This window comes from Pungitius pungitius, chromosome 7 (genome assembly GCF_949316345.1).
Source record: "Pungitius pungitius chromosome 7, fPunPun2.1, whole genome shotgun sequence".
Classification (NCBI taxonomy): Eukaryota; Metazoa; Chordata; class Actinopteri; order Perciformes; family Gasterosteidae; genus Pungitius; species Pungitius pungitius.
Genome location: NC_084906.1, coordinates 15,374,796 through 15,399,988, shown reverse-complemented (window position 1 = coordinate 15,399,988; position 25,193 = coordinate 15,374,796). Strand labels below are relative to the sequence as shown.

At 43.6% G+C, this 25,193-nt stretch overlaps 2 protein-coding genes across 6 annotated transcripts; both read left to right on the top strand.

The window, feature by feature from the left end:
- Positions 1 to 23: 23 nt before the first annotated feature.
- Positions 24 to 3,249, top strand: aldh7a1 (aldehyde dehydrogenase 7 family, member A1). 2 transcript variants are annotated; one of them, XM_037469059.2, is made up of 2 exons: positions 24 to 108; positions 1,301 to 3,249. In XM_037469059.2, exon 2 carries the CDS (start codon positions 1,306 to 1,308, stop codon positions 2,932 to 2,934), a length of 1,629 nt encoding a protein of 542 aa, XP_037324956.1. In that variant the 5' UTR covers positions 24 to 108; positions 1,301 to 1,305; the 3' UTR covers positions 2,935 to 3,249. The 2 variants fall into 2 exon arrangements, with proteins under 2 accessions (XP_037324956.1, XP_037324955.2); XM_037469058.2 differs by having other exon boundaries at positions 57 to 108; positions 1,344 to 3,249.
- Positions 3,250 to 5,870: 2,621 nt separating this feature from the next.
- On the top strand, positions 5,871 to 24,963 carry LOC119217130 (guanine nucleotide-binding protein subunit beta-4). 4 transcript variants are annotated; one of them, XM_037470521.2, is made up of 12 exons: positions 5,871 to 6,056; positions 10,230 to 10,349; positions 14,764 to 14,962; positions 15,199 to 15,237; positions 15,841 to 15,947; positions 16,748 to 16,762; positions 17,915 to 17,978; positions 18,612 to 18,774; positions 19,114 to 19,180; positions 19,571 to 19,772; positions 20,383 to 20,599; positions 20,811 to 24,963. In XM_037470521.2, exons 3-12 carry the CDS (start codon positions 14,906 to 14,908, stop codon positions 20,915 to 20,917), a joined length of 1,038 nt encoding a protein of 345 aa, XP_037326418.1. In that variant the 5' UTR covers positions 5,871 to 6,056; positions 10,230 to 10,349; positions 14,764 to 14,905; the 3' UTR covers positions 20,918 to 24,963. The 4 variants fall into 4 exon arrangements, with proteins under 4 accessions (XP_037326418.1, XP_037326419.1, XP_062419596.1 ...); XM_037470522.2 differs by lacking the exon at positions 10,230 to 10,349; XM_062563612.1 differs by lacking the exon at positions 5,871 to 6,056 and having other exon boundaries at positions 9,825 to 10,349.
- The last annotated feature ends 230 nt before the right edge of the window (positions 24,964 to 25,193 follow it).

Sequence of the window (25,193 nt, the reverse complement as noted above, 5' to 3'; positions counted from 1 at the left end):
AGTACTTCCGTTTCAGCTGTGCCGGAAACTATAAGCAACTGTCGTGACTCCAAGTACTTCCATGCTCAGGAGTGGACGTGGCCCTGGCCCTGCGCGCTTTATATCAACGTAAGTGAAAACTTAAGTAACATATTTACGTTTGGTCGTTAAACAAAGCCAACGTGCAGATAATGTTGATAATGTTTTTTTAAATTGCACGTGGATATTAGAGAGGTAACTGCAGGACCTTGAGTCGCTGTCGTTTAGGCTAAACAGCATTGACGTTGATCTCGGCGACCATGTCGCTGCATGCTGCCGAAGTAGCAACCTGACCTTCCGTTATGTATTAGCCAGAGTCTCCCAGGCTCAAACCTGAATTTATTGCTGTGGTTTACATTCAGTTGTATGGTTGGTGACAACGTTCTCATTTTAATATCATAAAAAAGTTACGACCGCCTCGTGGTTGTCCAACGTTGGGCTGCTTGCGCAAGCACATTTTGGATAAGTCTGAGAAAAGCTATTCTCGAAAGACTACTCTGAAAAAAATGCGTACAACTCTAGGAATATTTCATAGCAGTCCATTTACCTTTGAGTGACTTAGGTTTGACTTTCTGCTGTCACGTTATATGTAATTTGATATGATGTGTCATGCGGTTTTTACTATTTGTCTATCGTATATCAGAAAATAACTAATGGAGCCAGGGGGACCTCTTCAAGGCTGTGCCACTAAGCGTGCAAACCCCAAATAGCTTCTGCTTCATATAGTAGAATATTAAGAACAAGATATGGTGTTCACACCTGCAGGAGCTGGAACCAGTTAATTTTTGGTTTAATAAAATGAGAAACACAAATGGCAAATAACCCAATGTTTGCAGATGAATTGTGTATCAATTAATCATAATGTGTAGTCTCTGTAAATACTTGCATTCATAGAGAGGGAGTTGAGACTATTTTTGTGTTTGCAGTCTCTGGTCAACACCTGTTGACTGTCCTCGCTCCTCATAGCACTGTGGCGTATAACCCAGTTTAATGAGCAACTTGTTAGTTACATATTAATAGGGAATTGAAAGGGAACTTGTAAACAGCAGTTTTAAAGAAAAAGCCAAAGCTTTAGTTACATTTGTTTGACTTGCATTGTATTGAAGAGAACATTTTTGTTTTGGAATTGCATCTTTTTAAGGTTATGGACATGTTGGGGATACTGTGTTGTTTTTACTTGAATCTCCAGACTGACTGTTGTTGGGAGATTGCTCTGTCAACTATCATTTTGTGAATGTTCTTCAAATTAGTAAACTAATTATTTAACTTGATTTACTTCCAGCACTCATGCAGCGCTGCCTAACTCTGACCTTTGCCCGGCACAGCAGGCTTCTCTTGAGACATAAACCTGCATCTGTCCACTGCCAGCAGTCAGCAGCCATGTCCGCTCTCCTCATCAACCAGCCCAAGTACTCCTGGCTGAAAGAGCTGGGCCTGTCTGAGGACAACCCTGGCGTCTACAATGGGAGCTGGGGAGGCAGCGGGGAGGTCATCACGTCCTACTGCCCCGCCAACAATGAGCCGATTGCCAGAGTAACTCAGGCAACCATGGCGGAATATGAAGAAACGGTCCAGAAGACGAGGGAGGCTTGGAAGATGTGGGCAGATATCCCAGCGCCCAAAAGAGGAGAGATCGTGAGGCAGATCGGCGATGCACTGCGAAAGAAGATAAACGTCCTCGGGAGCCTGGTGTCTCTAGAAATGGGCAAAATCTATGTTGAGGGAGTGGGCGAGGTTCAGGAATACGTCGACGTCTGCGATTATGCCGTCGGCCTGTCGAGAATGATCGGCGGGCCCATGCTGCCTTCAGAGCGACCGGGCCACGCCCTGATCGAACAGTGGAACCCAGTCGGCCTCGTCGGCATCATCACGGCCTTCAACTTCCCCGTGGCCGTGTACGGCTGGAACAACGCCATCGCTCTGACCTGTGGCAATGTCTGCCTCTGGAAAGGAGCTCCGACCACACCTCTCACCAGCGTCGCAGTTTCCAAGATTGTGGCCGAGGTGCTGGAGCGGAACAACCTGCCCGGAGCCATCTGCTCCATGGCGTGCGGTGGCGCGGATATCGGAACGGCCATGGCGAAGGACGAGCGGGTGGATCTGGTGTCCTTCACCGGCAGCACCCATGTTGGCAAGATGGTGGCCATGATGGTGCAGGACAGGTTCGGCCGCAAGCTGCTGGAGCTCGGTGGAAACAATGCGATCATTGTGTTTGAGGATGCCGACCTGAGTCTCGTGGTGCCCTCCGCCGTCTTTGCATCCGTGGGCACCGCTGGCCAGCGCTGCACAACAACCAGGAGGCTGATGCTGCACGAGAGTCTTCACGACGCAGTGGTCGAGAGGGTCGCCAAGGCCTACAAACAAGTGCGCATCGGAGACCCCTGGGATCCCACCACCCTTTACGGGCCCCTGCACACCAAACAAGCTGTGGATCAGTACCTGGCTGCTATTGAGCAGGCCAAGCAGCAGGGAGGCACCGTGGTCTGCGGGGGAAAGGTGATGGACCGCCCCGGAAACTACGTGGAGCCCACCATCATCACAGGGCTGGCTCACGACGCCGCCATTGTCCATACCGAAACCTTCGTCCCCATACTGTACGTCCTCAAGTTCAAGACGGAAGAGGAGGCGTTTGCCTGGAACAACGAGGTCCAGCAGGGCCTGTCCAGCAGCATCTTCACCAAAGATATGGGCCGGGTTTTCCGCTGGCTCGGGCCCAAAGGATCCGACTGCGGCATTGTGAATGTGAACATTCCAACAAGCGGCGCTGAGATCGGCGGGGCCTTTGGTGGAGAGAAACACACCGGCGGTGGAAGAGAGTCTGGCAGCGACTCCTGGAAGCAGTACATGAGGCGTTCGACCTGCACAATAAACTACAGCAAAGATCTTCCTCTGGCCCAAGGAATCAAGTTTGAATGAAGCCCTTCAGGTTGTTTGTAGTTGTCACGGAGTCCAAATGGCAAAATACTAAACATTACATGACGTACTAAACATGATTGCATTAAGAAAGGTCAGTTTGAATTATAACAACTTTTAGCAATTTAAAATTGGTTCAAATGTTACTGTATTATCTATCAGATATTAATCCTGGTTTGAAAATAGTTTCGTGTTAAAGTTCAATGTTTTCTTGTGCACTTTCTGCAAGCACTTCGAAGGAGAGTTTGAGCTGGATGACTGTACTGGATACTTTATACAGTGTAAAAACAAATAAATCTCCTTTTATTTTGCAAGGATTATTGGAGTGTACTTTATTCATGTCTGGTTGAAAACCTCAATTGCGAATTACATTTCAATACATGCTGCTTATAATCTTGCTGTCATCATGAAAAGACGTAGCTATTGAAACACATTTTGTCCGCCACATTAATACACTGTACTTTGCAGCCGGAGCTTCTATTTTTAAAAACAAGTCACAGAGCTTCCCACACCATTAATCATAAAATGCAAGGCCTGATGTTGACATGTGGACATGGCTTTATAAACCTTTAGAAAGATGATGAACTTTGAAAGTAACTCATGAACATCAGCACATTCTGAATTTTTATCACTTGGTGTTTTTTAGTATAATTGACACTAAACACTAAATTAGGTTATTCAAATACAAAGTGTTTAAATTACTCGTTGCTGCTTGTGTGACAGCAAATTTGAAGGACACGTTTATTCTATTTGAACCAATTGTCTCTTGTGTAGTTTTCCTGGGTGTGCATTGGTTGTGTTTATTTTCATAACAGTAAAACTTAGCACTAGTGCATAAAGGTGTCTATTGTACAGCACCTACACAGCGTTGATCTGCCAGGCAGGCACCATGACACTTCTGATGAAGATTAAGTTACACAAGAACCCTCATTCTCCAGAAGCCTTTTTTTGTCAGTGACTATTTCGATTAGCGAGAAAAGCACATGCGTTCGTAACAACATCAACAATGGCTCTGTTATATTCAAGATTGACCTTGAGCCTGCACGCACAGTAGTAGGGCGCTGAGACTACAGCAGCTAAATGGAATTCAGCCATCATTCACGTGGTTATTTACACTGGTACTTAACTATTGTGGGATGTCAAAATGGCCACAGAATAAAGGGACTATTGTTTAGCATTCTCATTTAAGAGGAGGTGGATGCATCTTATCATGCTTTATAGGAAGCACTTTTTCAATTTTCTGGCAAAATATGGCGTGGGGTCTTTTTAAGCAAGACTTTCCAATGCAAAGAAACTTGTGTCACCTACTGCTGACCTTGACTTGGATGTTCAACCCAGTGCATGTTAGGTCAGGGTTCATCTCACTGAATCATTAAGAATTCCTCAATATTCAGGAATTCTTCTAGCAAACTATAACTTACAGTTTTTCTCCATTGGTTTGGCTCATTTTTTGAAACAGAAATGACATTCTCAAAACAACATGGACAAACCTCCAAACAACTTAGCAATTTCTCAATACAGAATTGAATTTCTCATTCATTTGGTTAAATTGCAAATGTCTAAGTACATGTCTCAATGTCTCAGTACATCTTTGCAAATGATTAAGTACATGTAGCCTACGTTTAGCACAATTTCCAAGTGAATAGATCTTGTTGATCTAAACTGATTGTTGATTCTCAGTCTAATTGTTTTTCGCTCCAAAACGTCTCAGCGTAATTTCATTGTATAAGTCATCACATGCACAATAGTCTGTTCAATTGTCAAAATTACTCAAGAACATAATACCATGAATACCATATATAAATCCCTTGGAACATTTGATAAATTCACAGTATTGAATTGAAGTAACAATTGACAGTCAGGTGAAACTAGAACTTTATTTTATTTATTCTTCAACCAGCTTTATTTACAGCACTGTAGGCCGCATATAATTTTCATTGTTTTTTGTTTCTGTGTTTATTTTACAGTATACTATGCTGTATATATTTTCTTTTTACTTTGATGTATGGAAGTTATTTTATGTTTGTGAATGATAATTGCAATTACAATTTCCGGTAGTATGAGTGTGATGTGTGATGTCAAACCTTGGAGGCTAATCTTACCCTAAAATCCTATTTTATTCTGTTAGCTAGACAAAAAAAACAGTACAGTAACCATTGTCAATGAAGGACTGGGCTAAGACTGGTGGACATGAGGGATTTCAATGGTCCTTTGCCATAGTGACAAAACAACTAAACATTTTGACCTGCAGTGTCTAAACAATGACAAAAGGACTTTTCATTTTGGGGGCACTGACTATTTGTATGAGAAAAGGAATTCGTTGTGACTGATGAGTTGTCTGTTTTGGGAGAGATATGACCTTTTGCAGGTGTGCCATAGTGTTTTGCTAAACCATCTAGGTTATTTTGGCAAATGTATTTAAAGCTTTGAGAATGTCGTTTTTTCGAGAGATAGATGAGCCACAGCAATCGAGAAGGAAGTTTTCATTTTGGGGGCACTGACTATTTTTATGAGAAAATGATTTGGTTTTGAAGCTTGAGTTAACTGTTTTGGGTGAGATATGACCTTTTGAAGGTGATCTATGTAGTTGTGCTGAACCATATAGGCTATTTTACCAAATGCATTAAGAGCTTTGAGAATGTAATTTCTGTTTCAAGAATTGAGCCAAACCAATGGAGAAAAACTGTAATGCAAAGATGCCCTTTTAAGGCGAGTAGTATATAAAACACTGTACCGAAATTGTGTACTCTAAATGTCATTGTCGTGTAACTCTTCCTGGAAGAAAGTACACTATACATTAATAAAAAAGAAAGTCGATAAAACACATCTTGTAATGTCTGTTGCTATATAGTATTGGTGATTTAGAGCCTGTCTCTTTAATAGAAATACTACTCCATCTCCCATCCTCCACTGCCCCCAACATGCTCACCCTCCCACTCAGCAGCTCTCCACCTCATACTCCAGCTCCGTCTCTCTGCCTTTCCTGCGCCTCCCGGCAGCATCTGCACTCGCAGCTGGAAGGAAGAACGGAAACGACAGCGCTCTCTACGACCCACAATCGATGCCATTTAGGACGTATGCAGAAAACGCCCACTTCTTTTGCTACTCATCTTCACTGGAAAAAGGTAGAAAAGCTTTTAATTGTTTGAATAAATTGCAAGTGTTCTGATTTTTTTGCGCCTCTTTGGGCGTGTTGTCTGGATTTGTTGCTAACCATTTTGGACAAATGTTCAGGTTAAGCACAGAGAAGGATATTCCTGCAGTACAGAATGGTATCCTCATTCTAACAGACCATCAAAATAAAATCTTCAATCTGCACTAAGAGCATCGCGTCAGCTAAAAACGAGCTGGGTGGAGCCCAAACTAACAGATAAGCTGCAGCTGTAGAACTAAGGGAGAAAGCATTGGGGACCGGGGTATTGTGGTTATGAGCTCGTCAAAAGGAGGTTATACCTTCTCTTGTTCTCTGAATCTGCAACGCGCCAAAATGGCAAGTTAAAATAATTGTGGTAATAAATCATTGGCCATATAAAATGGTTGGCATTAGCAAATCCGGGTTGTTCCTCACTTCCTTTAATTCCTTTCCCCGTACACAACTCGTTTGATTCACTTCTCTGAAAACTCAGAGCATGTTAGTTCACGCTCCGAGAGGCTTGTTGCACCCTCTATTTACAGAAGTGTTTGGGATTCCCCTGACTGACACTCTCACTTCTTCTCTTTGTACGTTTCCTCTACAGCTTCTCCTGAAACCAAAGAGCTCCGTGCCTCTTGCTTGCTCATTCTGGTGTTAATGGACTCTTTCATGTACATTTTAAAAGTCAATGGGGCTGTTTTTCCGGGGCAGATTGTAATACAGAGGGACGTGACACATTTATAATGCTGCACCTTTTGAACACAGTGCAACAATGTATTCTCTTTGTGAGACTAAGAATTTGAGATGCCCCGATACAACATGACAGGCATTATCACAGAAACAATTAGGGCTCTTGAACTGCTGTGTGCGGAGTAAACTGCAGGTAGTTATGCTCTGGACTTACACCTGATGTGAAAGGATGTCACTAGTATATAGTAATATGTATAGTAATAGCTAACATGCATGAGCTCTTTTTTTTTAAATTACGGTGCAGTGCCGGTAGCCAGACATTATGATTTAACTGCACACATTCTCCGGTCCATAGCATAAGAGAGTTTATATTTACAAATGACATTAAAATGATGTAATATTAAGGGGAAAACAATGTCTTGTAAACGTATACTTCATCAGCGGTGTTTGACTGGACGATTTCAATTGGGTCAGTCGAGCCCATGAGGTGCCAGTCAGCAAGTAAAACCCTGAAACTGTCAACATCTATTTCCCTCATCTCACAGAGAGGAACAGCGAGAGAGAGAGAGAGAGAGAGAGAGAGAGAGGGGGGGGGAGGAGAGAAGTGGTGGCGAGCCCAGCGAGGCACGCATATTTTAAGTCACTTTGCACTCTTCAAGAGGGCCCTTTTTTTTCAATAATCCATTATGCATAACAGCTCTGGCTCTCCCTGGTATTTCTCCTACCTTCTTGACGTCAGTTGCCATTTGTGAGGGTTACCCTGGCAACGGCCAGCCTCCCCGGGAGATGTCTGTTGGATAAGACAGCCCCGATAAAGCCTTTTAAGGTTCGACTGTTGGTACACCTTTTAATTGCCTTTGATACAGTGGAAGTATTACATAGGAGTTGTCGGCGCGCATCACCACATGTGGGCAAATAAATGGGAACGTGCAGACGAAAATAGGCAGTGAATAGCTGCTTCGAATTGACGTCCCATCATCTCCACTCGATTCGATCACCCACACATTGGGCTCATATTTTTGAGCAGTCTATAGATCTACATGGTAGATCTGTCTTTGGCCGCTTTCTGCTCAAGCCGTCCGCTCCACAAAGGACATGCGTGTGCGACCCATTTCCACAATGTGACATTGTAGTGACAAGATAATATGTAAAGACTAGAGGAAGCATCCAGTTCATCACGATGCCTCTTGACAGCATGGGAATCGCATCACATATTAGCCAAGTTATTTATCTAGTCAATACAACCCTAAAGTCCCTCTTGCATGCTAAATTGTTGTCACAAAGGTATTGTGTATTGTACTAAATTAAAATGCAAAACATTAGATGGCAAACAGAAAACTGCTGTATACAAATGACAACCTGTTGTTAGCGGAACTAGAGCCCCACAACCTCCCTCACATTCAAATTATTTCATTAAGCTGCCCTTACCGCTACTGTACCGTACTGCGCAACCCGTGCTGAATTTACATCAATGCAAAAATGTCTCATCTACGGGCAACAATGCATCTGAGATACACGATACCTCTTTCAGTAGGCTATTTATAGCCTCGCCAACATGTGTCTTTCTCTTTTTTTTTCAGACACCAGGCTATTGATGTGCTATTTTTACAGTGTCAATTTGCTCCCTCCCCCTCCTTTTGGTTGCCAAGCAATAGGCCAAGGGACCTGATTGGCCAAGGATGTGCATTTGGACACCTTGACTCTTATTCGCAGCTGACTAATGAATCCAGTATTTTTACTCACCATGCAGAGAGCAGAGGACACCTTCTTGTGTTGTTGTTTTTTTCCTCTTCAAATCAATCAAAAGTATTGTGGTATTTCATTTTCTTTTTACTTAAAACCCAAGATTATGTAATCTTTTAAAAAAGCAAACTCATGTTGGTCTCTCACTGGTTACCACTCTTTTCATTTAACAATAATAGGATAATCTTTCTGATATCATAACTATTGCGAGAACGTATGGTCTTTTGTGGTTATGATTTAGTGTGTAGCATTACTTCGTTCACTTGTATATGACGACGTTCAGCCTAATGCTGGGATTTATAGGCCAGTGTGGAGAAATAAACTAATATAGTTCTCATTTTGACACGCACTTTATCTTACTGTACAAAATAAAGTTTTATATTTTAATAATCAGCTATTCCCAGGCTGCATTGATGACAACCCAGCTACAACGTGTGTTTCTACTACCATGCAAATCCTAATCCTCATTATGTGTTTTCGGGGGAAATTGGTCTGACACACCTAAACTACTGCTGTGTGAGTGAATTCAATTAGACTTAATCTGACCACATGCCACTCGGAAAGGAAACCGAGGGCTGGGCAACTTTCATCTTCCCTCCATTGATTGTGGCTCGTGCAGAGATATGGAAAAGCCTATCCCACAGCTCCCTTTCATTGGCCCCATTAAATATTCATCCTGTCCTAATGGAGAGGTCCTTTTCAATGAGCCTACTGCAGGCCAACCGCGGTGTGCCAGGGTGAGACTTGGCACAGATGTCTCCGGGCACAGACTGAACCGTACAGCTTTATGTTTGGATGTTTTATTTTTTTGGGGAGGGGGGTGGTTTATCTTCTCTGTTATGTATTTAAGTAATTGGATAAACTGACATTTTTTTGAGTTTGCAACAGAGTCAACTGCTTCCTTGATGATACTGTTAACCGGTTTATAGAATGAAATTAAGAAAATGCCATAACCATTTTTTTTATCGAGATAAAACAGAAAAGTAGGAAAGAAATGTGTGTTCATGCAGAAATACTAGTTTGGTTGTAGCAAGCTTTTTTCCGAGTCAAGACCTCCTTTGACTGGTAAAATAAATGAAAACAGCTAAATGGATCTATAAAAGTCCCAATTTGTAATAGATTACACTTATTGACTAAACAAACTACCCTGCCCACCTCTCGCTTTTTACACCAGAACAGCAGATTCACAACTACTGTTAATAGATATTCGACCAAGTCAAAGTGCGAACATTTTGACTAAATCTGCAAATCTTTGCAAATCTGAGGAGGCTTGAGTCACTTCCACTACTTCAGACTTTACGAGTAGGAAATTTGTTTCCTGTATCCCATTCGGTTCCTTTTTGTTGAGGGGGCTGACGGACCGTACCATTCCACCACAACGTTGCACAACCCGTTTCGGAAATATTTCCACCCAACAAAAAAAACGGAATTCAAAACTATTTTTGGCGCACCGACTTCAATATATATGGTCTTTTAACAAAAAAAGGGGTCATGGTATTGTATGCGGCGTTATGTCGGTTAGGAGACGCAAATGATCGACCTATCTACCGCCGGCCACCCCTCGGCGCAGGCTGTTGCCATGTTCCCGCTTTCATGGGTGTGGTGATTAGCTTACTTGGTGAAAATCTATAGTCTAATCCGAGCCGAGCCGCGTTCGCCTTTTGCTCCCTTCAGCCGAGGAAGTAAAGTCTTTAAAATTTAACACGCCTCGCCTTTGCGATTTCTCTCGCAGCCGGGACCATGGTTGTCGTGTGAAAACGGATCGGTGTGACTTGGATCGGAAGGACAGACACAGACCCCCCCCCCCCACCACCACCACCCCACCCACCCCCCCAAAAAAACCCTCCTTCAGGTAAGGACGTGCAGTCTCGTCTTAACATTTTGGAGGCTTTTTTTTAAGTTGCTATTTCCTGCTTTGCTCACGGCGGGTTTAGTTTTGCTTCATTGCGGGGGGGGGCGTGTGTTGCTCAAGCAGCGATGCAGCCCTCGGCACCGCTGCTGCCCCCCGGTGACTGTCGCCTCGGTGCCGGGGGGGGGGGTGCTTTCTCCCTCCCGAAGCGAATGTGACAAATCCGCTCCAAACTGCGGCCTCTGTGCGGGCTGTCAAACGCGGAACTGACCGGTGGCAACATATCTGTCTCTGTTTTACACATTGGCTTCGTCGTCGTTTGTGGTTCCACGAAACGCTGCGCAGTTTCTTTCCTTCTTTTTTTTTCGCCATTAAATATACATGCCATCGCGCCTTCATGGGGCCGCTGGCAGCGTGACGGAAGTTACGGTTTTTAATCACGTATTATCAATCTGCAGATTATTTTTACCAGAAGGGGGGGGGACGGGGGACGGGGGGGGGTTGTTGGTAAATACCTGCAGGGTTTAGCGGGGTGCTCTCTCACCCAATCGCCTGTTCAACTCAAAGAGGTTGGCATTGACCTGGAAATATGATTTTTTTTTTTTTAAATATGTAACGAAACGGCCTCTCAAATGGTCCAGTCGTCGCTCTTCCCAGTCTAAGACACAATTTATTGTCCTCACAATAACAATATTGTGTGTAGGGCGCTAAGGGGTGGGCAATAAAATATTTACCATAGCTATATAATTTATTAACACTCCCTTGAATTGTATCTGGAACATGTACTGTGGAAAATTCTCTTACCGAAATCTCCTTCTAAACAAATTGTAGTGTTGATTAAATGTTGTGACTTTTGATGTACTGTTATGATATTGAATTAAACCACACCATGTACTGTATCTTTAAGCTGTGCATGCAGCTAGTTGTGCAGCTGGATGCTACCAAACATCACAGAAACTAACTCGAGGTGACACCACAGTCCCTTCAATTTTTATAACCGTCCCCATTTTGCACAAGCAGGAAATCTCAACGTTTCACAACGAAAAATGTCACTGTTCACTTCACATTAAGGAGGTAATTTAGGTCCTGACTTCATATATGTGTCATTCTCTAGCTGTCTGGTGCAGGTGGGGTGACACTTTCAATCATAGTAGATCATAGTCATCGGATAATCATTCGCAGTTGATCTATGTTTTGTTAAAAGCGAAAATAAACTTTTATATCTATTTTATTTATTTATTCATTGCATGAGAGCTGTAATGCCAGCATCCACTGACAGGATATATGGCTTCTCACAAGGTATTTCCTTCATTCTCCAGATGTTTGGAATGCTCTGGGTTACCTGGGCAAGTTCACACCGGCTGGAGCTGTCTGGCTGCATTCTAGTTTTCACACACACACACCTCCCATCCAGTAGAGATACTCAGGACATTTGTTTCTCAGACAGATGCTGTTATGGCCAGGTGGAGGGTTATTTTATTTTTTTGCTGTGTTAGATGTTTAGCAGAGTTTATAGTTGATCATCTGACTGCAGTAGTTCAGCGTATTCAGTCCCCTCCAAAGTATACATCATACCTTTAAATACTAAGTGGATGTGCTTCTGTATAGAGGTGGATAATCAGTATTTGGGCATAATCTTGTAGATTGCACTTTTATTACAAATTAAACACATTGTAATAATTGTGAAAAGACTTGGTCTCAACCACTAAGAAATTAAATTGCCTCAAAATGCCTTAATATGTGCAGACATTTTGTAAATTTTCTGAGACATACAATTAATAAATGTGCGGATTTAATGAAAAATGATAATGTAACGATGTTAGTCTTCCTGTAATCTCTGGCGTAAAGGGGCTCACCGTGGACGACCAGGCAGTCATTTGATTAGACCCGTTCAAAATGTTAATGCCTTAACTTCCTGACCGTTTCATGTCGTTGGGCCCCTGTGGCTCTGGGTGCAGCTGCACTGCTTGGACCTCCTGCCGCTCGGTTCACCAGGATTTGTGCGTGATTGAGGCAGATGTGACTTTCTACTGGTTGTGACCCTGAGGCAACAGACGGCCTTTATTGACAAGTTCAAGTGGTATTGACAATACGCTGCGATGGTCTAATGGGAATCTTCTCTAGTTTAGACACATCAAAACACTTCTGGACCTTACTGTCTTATGGTTGTATTTGTTTTCTGCGCCAACAGCGGAACACACTGAAGCAACAGTGGGTCCTGTAACAGATGAATTGGGTACAAGCATTATAGCAACCAGAGGATATAGCGACTTTACAATGACTTCACTGTGGCAGTGTTAAGGAGAGTTAAGGAGATCTGTTTGTCTCTGGAATCAAAGCAAAAGTCAAAGGTTGCACGGCGTGGACGGAATCATTTTGATTTCCATTGTTAACCGGGAAGAAAAGTGAGGACGTAATAACGTATTGACAGCAAGTAAAACAATGCTTGCATTGACAAAATGTATGCACTATTGACAAATAAAGAGAATTCCCTTAACTTTTTTTTTAAATATGACAATACATTTCAGAACTTTCTTTAGGCAATATTTCAGGGTTTACCCGAGGTGCTTTTACAAAATGACTTTTTAATAATGTTCTTTTTGAGAGTCCTTGTTAATGTGCATATCAAGGTTGAGCCTTTGCCGTTAATGCGGCCTTCGAAACCTGTAAAAGACGTAATGTGTTTGGATGGCTGTTGGGTCGCTCGGTGTCAGAGAGGCCGTCGGTATCGTCGTCTCCCCTGGCCCGTCTCCGAGACCTGAGCCCCGCGGTGCCACGCCGCTCTGTCTACTGTAGCTGGCAGCCTCGTGGTAAACAATAGGCAGCGCCAGCGCACAGCTCTGCCTTTGTCACTCCGGACCCTCTGCGAAGCCCTCGGCCCGCGTGGCCCCGGCACACACAACGCTCGCCGGGCTTTATGTCTGTGAATTGTTAAAAGTAGAATTGACCCAGTCCGCGAGTGTGTGTGTGTGTGTGTGTGAGCGCTTTACCCAAGTGAAGGCCTCTGTTGGTTACATCAGCAGTAATGAGTGGCCTGTTCTAGTTTCTAAATGACTCAAATGTATTATGTGACTATTCACGAGGGCCTCCTGCAAAGAGGCTGCCTGGAAAATCCAAGCTGCCTAGTTTTAACCAAACCGATGGGAGCACGCATCCCGTTTTTTTTTTTCAGCGTCATCGTCATCGGCCACACCTGCGCAGTGTTCCGCCTCGTCCCTCTGGGACGCCGCGTAGCCTTCGTCGACACGAGCCAATTGAGAAGCATTGATTTTAAACAACTTGGCAGGAAGGTTGCGCTTTGGTCGTCCAAGAGGCGCTCGGTGTGACGCGGGAGAGCGAAGGTGATGCTGAGATGCCTCTCTTCAGAGAGAGGGGAGGGGAGGAGGGGAGGGGGGGGGGGTTGCGTCAGCTGGAGGGGAGAGTGACATCACTCTCGGGAAAGCTGAGAGCATCGAAAGGCCCGATGCCTCGTTGCTGTCAAAGACCTCTTCGGCCAAGTAGGGTCCTTCGAGGACCCTTGTTTGGGGAGCCACACAAAGTGAATGGAGAATGTCCATGCCCTTTTTTCTTTCTTTAAAAAAAACAAAAAACGCTCGGACACCATCGCAGTAGTTACTTATATTCTGTTTGTAAAACATGGGGGGTTCTTTAGCGGTGAATGAGTGACTAAGAGCGGATGTTTTTTTTCTTTCCTTTTTTCAAGCCTCTGCAAAACTGAAGATGAAGCACAAACCACCACCTCTAACATTAACATGATTTCCTGTGGGGAGGAAGGGCTGGACTCGGTGTAATTGCTGAATTATAGAGAATGGAACTGAAAATGTAATCTCTGAGGGTTTGACTTCTGGACAGCAGACTGTAAAACAGCCTGGAAAATGAGGCGAGGGGGGGGGGGGGGGGGGGTTCAAACATTTCTGAGGAAAGTGCTTTGTGACCCACATTCAGGCTCCCCAAGGTAAAGGAAGTGGCGACTCACCCGTGCATGCACAGAAATGCGTGCACGCTCAAACGGATCTGACATACCCAACCTAGACTCTCATTTGAAGAAATGCTCACATAATTTACACCCATATGGAGATTTTGTCAAATTAATCTACCAGATCTGCCCATTGTCCGCACACACACACACACGTTAGTTCGGGACAGTTTGGGGCGGGCCGAGCATACAGCGCAGTGAGCTACACAAAAGGCCGATTGAGTCAGGAAAGGTCAGCTGGCCTTTTGAACCCGACCGGGGGTGTTTGAAGAGCCGGGCCGCCCTCCAGGCCTCCACCCAGCCCCCACCCAGCCCCCACCCAGCACCCTCCTTTTGGTCTGAACCCATACAGGATACCTATGTTTGTCTGGTGAAGCCTTCACATCCCTCACTCTCCGTCTGCCTGTTGAACCCATAGTATTTCTATCCCTCTTCTTGCAGGTGTCAGCTCGGAAAGTGCGTGTGTGTGTGTGTGGGGGTGTGTGTGTTTGTGTGTGTGAGTGTGAGTGAGACGGCGCGTGTGATTTCCCAGCCCCGTCTGCATTTGGAGCGGAGTGTGGCCTGAACAAATCACAGAAGGACAATGAGCGAGCTGGAACAGTTGCGGCAGGAGGCCGAGCAACTACGAAATCAAATCCGGGTACGGCGGCATTTTGTGTGCATTTTATTTACATTGTTTTGTTTGTATTTGTGCGTGTGGGTCACTCCTGTTCCCACTTGTGCTGTGTGATCATTCTGCAAATCAATAACTTAAGGTATTTGTTTAGATATTACTCTTGCGACTGTTTTAGTTTAGTTTGACTTTAGGTTACATTATTTGTGTGTGTTATTACATGTTTGGTCAACATGGTTATTGGGTTTTGTGTTTTGTTGCAGGATGCCAGGAAAGCCTGTAGTGACTCCACTCTGTCCCAGGTAAGACTTTTGTCTCCACATACAAAATACTGTGGGCACAATAGCGTTGTATTTTCCCATACAGTTGTACACATTGTGACGTTTAAAAGTACCTCATTACACTCAGAGAGAAGGTTTAAGACCTCTAATGTTAATCTCAATGACTCCAAACCATTTAATAATGAGAAATACATAGATACAACACATTGAGGTTGCTGGGTGATCTAACTAGACTCGATAAGCTTTGGCCCAATGAGTAGTTTAGGACTCACGTCGAAGGCAGTGAAGCGGAGGAACTCAATCTGACCTGTGAATGAATACCTTTTGAAAAATGCTGCAGCAAACAAACACTTACTGTTTAGTGTCTTTAAGTCGGTGGCTAATAGAGTTAAAACTTTTATAATGGGGATTTGAAATCCCTCAGGATGCCTCCCTGCACACACTAAATCCACATGAATACTCAACTGATGTTACACACTAATTTAAGCATTACTTTTCTTTGGCATGGTGCATTGTTGAGCTACGTTGTCTGTTTTTAGCGTCCAGTTTGGTGGGATGATGATGATGATGATTGCAGTGTGTGGCCCTCGGGTGACTCTGACGCTTCTTCCTGTGTTTTGGCAGATCACAGCTGGTCTGGACTCAGTGGGCCGGATACAGATGCGAACCCGGCGCACTCTCAGGGGCCACCTGGCCAAGATCTATGCAATGCACTGGGGGAGTGACTCCAGGTACAGTGGTGATTCTACACACACCCACTTATTGGTGTGTGGGTGGGTTTCATTTGATGCCTTTTGAAGAAGAGTTTTATGACCTCAGTTCATTGTCAACCTCTTTTGAAATGTTGTTCAGCATTGATGTAGTAGTTATGTAGGTTTGTTACCTTTTTTTGGCTCTGTGACTCTCACTTCTTTGGTTGTTTCCATTCAGAATAATCTCTATTTTTATCCCCGAAGACACTGCAGCACAATTTAAAATGTCTCATAGACTGACCTGCTGTCGCCTTCGGTGGACAAAAACATTTTTCAACAGCTTAACGAGCACAAAGGGAATCCTAGTATAACCTCTACCTCGACCGTCGTAGTCCATCTTGTTTTCTAATTTTATCAGGATTGTATCAACTTTGAAGGTCATTTTCCCCATGAGCCAGTGTTTATTTCTGTCCCGGCTCAGAAACTGTTAAGTTTCTTGTCTGTTTAGTTTCCACGGCGTGACTGTTTGTGCTACAGCTATAACTGTCTAGGTGTTCAGTATAAAAGGCAATAAAGGGTTTCAGGTCCAGGCAAACATGGACACATCTTCAGCCACCTTTACAATAAAATCAACATTCTGGCTTAAACTGAAGCATAACTTTAATCACGGCAGAAAATCCCAACCAATCTCACTGCAAATATGATCTGGTTCACTACCAAAGGTGTGGAGGTTCTCCTGTTTTCTATGATTGGTGTTATTATTTCTGTGTTTAACATGTCTGTGTCACCCTTATCTTTCTCTCTGTCCACCTGTCTCCCAATGCAATGCACTGGGGCAGTGACGGCAGTCCCAGGTGTGGGGCCTTACTACTACCACTACCACTGCTACCCCCACCACCACCACCACTACGACTGTTGTACTAATATGACTAATCTCACCATAATTGACTGTCACTACTGTCACCTCCACTAATACTGTACGTCTAAGTGCTAGCACGGTTTTATGGCCTCACTTTAAACCCAGTAGTGATATTAGTGGGGCACAGAGACTACAAAAATGCAGTTTGTCAGATCTAAAACTAGTTTTTATTTTTTTCCACTAAGGTTATGATAACAGTTGATCCTCTCGTCCAGGTTGGACTGGATATGCGCCTGCTTGTGTGGAGTTGTTACTATTTAGAACTTAAAACTGCTTTTTTAATTATTAGCCCCAACGATCATTTTCCGATCAATATTATGCATGCAGCGCACTCTTATCTATAAATAAAATTGGCTTTTTCATGCTGAAATTTCACACACTTGATTTAAGCAAATTAGAGGTGGGTGCGTGTGTGCGTGCGTGTGTGTGCGCCCTCTGTGTGACCCTGCAGGAGGTTCAGTGTTTATTTTGTATACAGTCGCTGACATTTTCGTGCAATGGCACTCCTCTTGATTGTAGCATAGCACCGTCAAACCACTTCCTGTTGGTGGACCAGCAGGGACACCCAGGGGGAGGGAGGGAGGCAGGGAGAGAAGGAAGGAAGGAAGGAGGGGTTCCAGCTGTTTTGGCATCAGTACCACCTATAAGTCTAATTCTGTACTGACTATTTCTACTTCCACCATCCTCTCCGCATTCCTTCACGCAGTTCCTTCTTGCTGCCCCACCCAGCTTCTTTTTAGTGCTCTCCCAACTCGGGCTTCAACCTCCTTTTACATAACTAGGGTGATGAATATTACATGGGGTGGGGCATTAAAAGTGGCTTCCCTGGATGAGGAGTCTTCCACTAGGAGGGGGAGGAAGAAGGAACAAACGGGGGCCGGGTAGAGCGCACGCGGAATGCTTTTTCACCGAGCGCCTTAAACCACTTCAGACCTTGTGCTCGTATAGCGCAGGATTGTTAGGTGGCTGCTGACTCTCATTGCTTTTAATGATCCAGGTGCATGTATTCTGTTTTCTTTGTCTTTTTTAAAAAACATTTTTTACACGTGCTCCGGTTGTAATGCTGCTGCTTACCCCTTTTTTTCAGGTTACTTGTTAGTGCCTCGCAAGATGGAAAGCTAATCATCTGGGACAGCTACACGACAAACAAGGTGAGCTGATTGATAATCAACAATAGGTTGAATAATCTGTACACGGGCAGTTAAAGTCCCTTCCTCAATGTGCCGCCGCCCCTGTCAGACGTCAATGACCCTCCGCTTGGAGAGATTTGTTGACGAGCTGTTATCAGCTGTCCGACTGTCGCTTTTAGAGTTGTCTCTGAAAGACAATACTGTTGTAAATACGTAGGGAAACCAGCAGCATCAAAATCACCGCTATGTGGCTGCCTGGAGTTTCTTTAAATGTTCATACCTTTTCGCTAGCCAGATTAATGTAAGATTAAACAATGAAATATGAGAAGAATCTGTTTAAACTTCCAAAACGCCAAGGATATAAAACAATATGAACCCGGACTGTTTTGTGATGTCATCTTGCACTTAATGCTAAGAGTATATAATTGATCATGATATAATCATGTTACCATGTTGGTTATTGGAATCTTGCAACCGTGCCACCAAGACCAATGGAAGAAGGCCTCCTTTGATGCACAGAGACGAATTGACAGGATTTTGTCAGCTGATGACTTGAACCGCCTCATCACTGCATAGGATCTTTTTAAATCTCCACATTACTTCCACCTACTGTGTTTTAGTAAAGAAATGACTCCCGAATGTCCTCGTCCTCAGATGCATGCCATCCCGCTGCGTTCTTCCTGGGTGATGACGTGCGCATACGCCCCCTCTGGGAACTATGTGGCCTGCGGAGGCCTGGACAACATCTGCTCCATTTACAGCCTGAAGACCCGAGAGGGCAACGTGCGCGTCACCCGAGAGCTACCCGGACACACAGGTAGGCACAGGGCCAGGCCACAGAGGGTACCGATAAAAGACCGCTTACCCTAAATAACTTTGACAGATACATTTTTCCTTACTGTAAATTTAGATTTTGTCTTATTCAATGACTTAATAAACAGATTATTTTTCAGGCTTATTTTCCCTGCAATGCAAGCAGCATCATAGATATAACTTTGCTATAAAGTTGATTGAATTGTTCCTATTAGTACTTTTTTATCACGCATTTCCTTTTTAGCAGTTCATTAATATACCATAGCCATGAAGGTTTAGGGCCTGCGTGTCAGCGTTCACTTGTGAGAAGTCGTCGTCTGATGCTGACGCCGTTTCCCTCCAGGTTACTTGTCCTGCTGTCGTTTCTTGGACGACAACCAGATACTGACCAGCTCCGGAGACACCACCTGGTGAGCAACGACCCCTCGCTCTCACCTGCACAGCTGCAGAATTGAAAGCTCTTCATGCGATAGAAACATTCTTATTATCATGCTATACAGTTGACGTTTTATCACCAAAAATAAAAATGTTGTGTGGCCGATACAGAAACCCTTCCATTCACTACCGATCTTATTTATGAGACTAGATTCCCACAGAAGGCTCCATGTTGAAATTCTGCATAGTTGTATGAAGATGCATATGGAGAAATCCACGTAATTCACATAAATCAGTCGATTTTTGTTGATACAATGGTCGTTATTCCATTTTAATATTTGAATGTCGTCTTTCAGCATCTTGCAGGAAAGCATTTATATTTATAGTCTCATACTTTCCCCTAACCATGACCTCCTTTCTCGCAGTGCATTGTGGGACATAGAAACAGGCCAGCAGGCCACCAGCTTTACCGGCCACACGGGGGATGTGATGAGTTTGTCTCTCAGCCCGGACTTCAAGACCTTTGTGTCCGGAGCTTGTGACGCCACTTCCAAGCTGTGGGACATTCGGGATGGCATGTGCAGGCAATCCTTCACGGGCCACGTGTCCGACATCAACGCCGTCACCGTGAGTTCTGACACTCACTCACTCACTCACTCACTCACTCACTCACTCTCTACACAGGAAGAGTGCCAAGACATTTGCGGTTTATTTGGTTGCACAATAAAACAATCCAATCCGTCTATTCACAATCGGGTGGAATGTTGCTTGTGATTCAATGTTTAAAATCGAACATTGTTGATTTTTGAAGTCTCATATTTCAGGTTTCTCATTAATGATGAAACTGCGTCTTGCAAAGCGCAGTTTCTGTGGCAGAAATACATATAAAGGGCGTTATTCAAGTGAAAAGCCAATTATTGCCAGAAAGACAAACCCACTAAATGTTTGATTTATTTTTTTTGTTTTAGCCAGATTGCTATTGCATTATTGGCTCTTTATTGTGGTAATCTGCATTTAATTTGTTACAACATGAATATATTTGATTAGTCCATTCATGCTCCTTCCTTTCTAGTATTACACATCTAAGTGCTCCTTTTAAAGCAGGTCACCATGTTAGCTGAATGCTCTTATACGGGCCGTGAGAAACAACAGAAGCCCCTCCCCGCAGAAGTGATGGTTGTATGACTGAACGACACCGTCCTGCTTGATTTTTAAATTTCATTGTCTTCCCCCGCAGTTCTTCCCCAACGGGAACGCCTTTGGCACGGGCTCGGACGACGCCACCTGCAGGCTGTTTGACCTGCGTGCCGACCAGGAGCTGATGATGTACAGCCATGACAACATCATCTGTGGCATCACCTCCGTGTCCTTCTCCAAGAGCGGCCGACTGCTCCTGGCCGGCTACGATGACTTCAACTGCAACGTCTGGGACACTCTGAAAGGCGAACGTGCAGGTAAAAGGGGGCGTTTCTTTTTTTTTTCGGTGGATGAGCAAACTCTTGTTTTTCTTAAGTGAAAAGAGGCTTGAGCTGCATCCTACAACGGATGAACAGACAAACGAGTAGCGAGTAAAGGCCTTGAGCGTGAACACGGGCTGTGTTGTTGATTTCTTTTAATTTTATGCAGCCGGCCCTTTGATTGTGGTTTATTTCGTCTGACCACCAGGTGTGTTGGCCGGCCACGACAACAGAGTGAGCTGCTTAGGGGTGACGGAAGACGGCATGGCCGTGGCCACCGGCTCCTGGGACAGTTTCCTGCGGATCTGGAACTAACCAAACGTCTTCCTTGCTCCCCACGACTCCCCCCCTCCATCCCCTCCATCCCCTCCCCGCCGACACGCACGCACGCACACAAACGCACACACAAACACACACACACACACACAAAATTCCCTACTCAACCCCCGAGTTCTCTTCTCAGCTGGGGACCTGCCCACATGTGAGAAAGTAGCAACTCTTTGACAGAAGTGACAGTTTTCCACCCAGCCATCCCACAGGAACCTAAATAAGAGCCTTTCAGAGTTGCTCAAACAAATTAGAGATTTAAGGAAAACTAAAAACTAAACATGAAAACTAAAAAAAAATAGCGATTGTCTTCTAGGGGGCGATAGAGAGCATATTGTACCGTGACAAACAACAAATAGGATGAGCGTCAGTGTGTAATATGTAAATGTATATATAAAGACAATATATATATGTATAACATTATATGTGTGTATATATGCATAATATATGCATATATAATGTATATGTGTATATTTTTGTAGTTTTGTAGTTTTATTTCTCACCCTTGAGTATTTTTTTTTTTAATTATCGTTTTAGGGGACCGGGATTGTTTTATTTCTAATGTACATATTGACATTACTTGCCAGAAACACCCATTTTACCTTGCGAGTACCAGATTGAGTGCCATACTATTTAGACACGGTAACGTATCATAATTTAACCTAAAAGCCTAAAAACTAGCTTATGACTCGAGCCCTCCTGTCCAGCAAGAGGATTTGGGAAGTAAACAAAAATGGGTTTTTTTTTTAATATGCATTGGCCCAGCTAAACTCACTTGTCTCATCAGTAAGTGTGTATTATTGTACAGTCAGCAGGCGTAATTCATGCACCCCTGTATCTACAAATTCACGTGAATGACAACACAACCCCGCTGGTAATCTTCACCACAGTCTTATTTGGAAGGAAACCACCACACTGCTATGATGATGCTGATTAGAGAGCACGCCTCAAAACCAACAAGTGGTGTTTTTAGTCCGGATTCAAGTTTAGCTCCAATGTAGAAACTGGGGAATTTTAGGCTAAGGTAGAACATTTTATTTAACTGGAGGTGCTGCCGTGGCCTCTTCTCACATGGATTGTGGTTTCAAATCCTCAACATGCTGAATTTCAAAACCACATTCATTCCATGCGAGGCGCTGTGTGATGTGATGATGGATAACCCGGCGGGCCTGAGTAGAGCTTTTGCAGCATAATGTCTCGGGTCAGCTGTGGCCTGTAGAATCTACTTTTTTTTGTAGAGGTGAGCATCTGACGCTGTACAATGACACTGGTGCAGAGAGGGGCGGGAGACGCGTCCTCCTCAATCGGAAGCCGTTTTCTACCTGTGACCCTGCAATGGTGCCGAGGCTTGTGTGGACAAACCGTAGAGCGGCCTCTCGTCACAGGAGGACATTTCAAGGACCATTAAAAGACAGCAGTGACTGTTTCTGAGGACTAAAGAAAAGATGTTTCGCCATGTCATTTTGATTTTTTTTTTTTTTTTGAAACGAAGGATCAACGAGTCCTCTTTATCGTCAGCAAGGTGTGAACGGAGTGACTGCGTGGAACAGAAATCATGTTGGCTGCTCCGCAATCACACCGGTGCCACCACAAGCCTGTAGAAAAAGGGTTTTTAACACTTTTCATCACCAAAAACATGTTATGAAGTGTTGAATATTGCTTGTGAAGAAAGTATACTTGGTAGACTGAACTGTACACTTAGTAGAGAGCTAGACATGCACTCACAAACTGTAGTACAAATGTATACCATTGAACACGTGTGACTTATTTACCCATAGAAGTGCTGTCTCTGATTTAGGGTATTTTCTCATCACACATCTTCCATTTTTTTTTGGTTCCTCTAAAATACTTAATTAAAAAAGGAAAAAAAGAAAATATACATACTGTATGTGAGTTGGACCTATACATCGGCTGTCTCGGGTGCCTATCTCTGAATATACACGTTTGACCCACATGGGCTGGATGAAGGGGGGTGGGGGGGGGTGTTTGTGCTCCTGTGAGACGTGGCACTATTGTGTCTCCATTCTGCCTTACGATACCATTCATAATAGAAGGTAGTACTAGCATGGACTACAGTCATGTGCTCCTCTTAAACACTGCTCGATAAGAGATTGCTAATTGTTATTATTTTCCCAGTAGAAGCACATTCTGATACTAGTGAACACTAAACTGCATGCTTACAGAACACCGCGCAAACACATGCAGCTCCATGCGGCTTCATCAAGCTTTTTATACAATTCTGCTTTCTACTTCCACCGCACACTACCACCGTAGTATTTATTTAGGTTCAATCTGCTCATCAATGAAATCCCTCTATGGCCTACCGTGATTCTAGTTACCTTTTTTATGTTCTTGAATGTTTTAGCTGCAGCTACTTGGCTTTGCATTAAATAATCCATTTTGAGAGAATGTCAATAATAGTTATAGTTTTTAGTGTGAGAATCTCTGAGGAGTGTAGGATGTGATATGTATTACATATCAGTGTGCGTGCGTGTGTGTGTGGGGGTGGGGGGGGGGAAGATGTATGTGGATAACATGGATCTAATTGTGACTTCCTCTTTTGTGCCATTTATCCACGGACTCTGAGCTGTGAACTGAAAACTGTCAATGTGACAAAAAAAAAAAAAAAGGTTTGCTGACTTAACTCAAAGTGCCAGCTTTTTCCATATCTATCAATTAAAGTCTCATCAGTTTGATTTTATACCAAGTCTGTTGTCTGACAAAACTTGTGTACTGCATTTATTTGAAGATGGGTGTTTGTGTTATTAAGTTAACAGTGCTTATTAGACTAAAGTTGGTCCCTAGAATCCGATGTTCACGTGTCCCCAGACAAAGATGATGAAATGTACTTGAGGAATAGTTGGACACTTTGTTTGCTTTCTGGCAGGATATTTGCGCTACTCTTGTGTCTGCCTGTTAAATATTAGGCTCCAGCCAGCAGCCCTTAGTTTAACACAAAGATTGGATACTGGGTGGGAGACAGTTGGCCTCCGGCTCTGTTTGAAGTTCACTAATAAACACGTGTTTCTTATTTGATAGACAAAGATAAAGCCAATTACAGAAACCATCCCTGAGCATGGTCTATTAGCATCTTTACACAGTTTTTGTACATATTAAATGAGCAACGTGTTAATTTGGGTGCTCTAGCGATGCTGCAGATGTTGACGCTCCTCCATTTTCATTCTTTGTAGTAAACTGAGCCTGCGAAAGCCTTTTAAAGTTATTTAACGGACAGAAAGAAGGTAATATATATTAGTCCTCTAGAAGCGAAAATGTAAAACTATTCAAATAAAACCTGTTCTTTTATGACATTGTGAACTGTGTGGGTGAGAAGGGGATTGTGTTTACTTCCGATCACCAGGCAACCGTTTCCTCCTTGGTGTGTGTGTGTGTGTGTGTGTGTTCCAGCAGGATCAGCAGCTGGAATAGTTCCACTTCTTTGTGCCTGTGCAGTTCACTCATTAATCAAAAAGGTGCTCGACTTTTATTTTTCTTTTTATTTGACACTATGGTGTATTTACCTGAAGTCCCCCCCCCCCCCCTCCCCGGTGTATTCTCTTAACTATACAACTGATATATGGAGCTGTCGAATCAACTTCTGTGGTCTTACAAAATGTTGCCATCTGTTGCATTCTCAGTACTGCCTCGAGTACTCGGGTCTGTGACTTGTTTCCACCGTCGGCGCGGTGCGTTACACCCGCAGCGCCTCCTTTTAACTTGGAAGAGCAGATGGGAAAGCGTCGCCGCTGCTGCACGAGTTCAGGCAGCGTTATGACCAACGAATGCATGACTCCCAATTTAAAAAGAGTTCACATGACGAAAGGAAAGTTTCTGCAACAGTGACTCCCTTCCACTGGAATTGATTGTCACATGATCACCGCCACAGCACAGTCACAAAATAATGCACTGCCCTTAGACTCTGTTCTGACATTTTGTTTTGATTTTATTTATTGTTTTTATGTTTTAAGCCAGTAAAAGACCAGGGACTTGGTGCCATGATAATTCTCTTACAGTGCTATTGTGTAAAATTATAATCACTTGTTATGGAATAATTTTTATAGTCTTTTTCACACCAGACCTTTTTTTTGTATTTGTACAGTGGCTTGGTGATACCGATATGTTGCCATGAGTTATTGTAACCAATAAAAAGCTTCTAACCAAGAATACAAATCTTTTTGTTCAAAGAAATGTATATTAATGTTAATTAAAGAACTAGAGTATTCATTGGCTTACCTTTCAGAGACTTAAAAACACCAATTGTAAG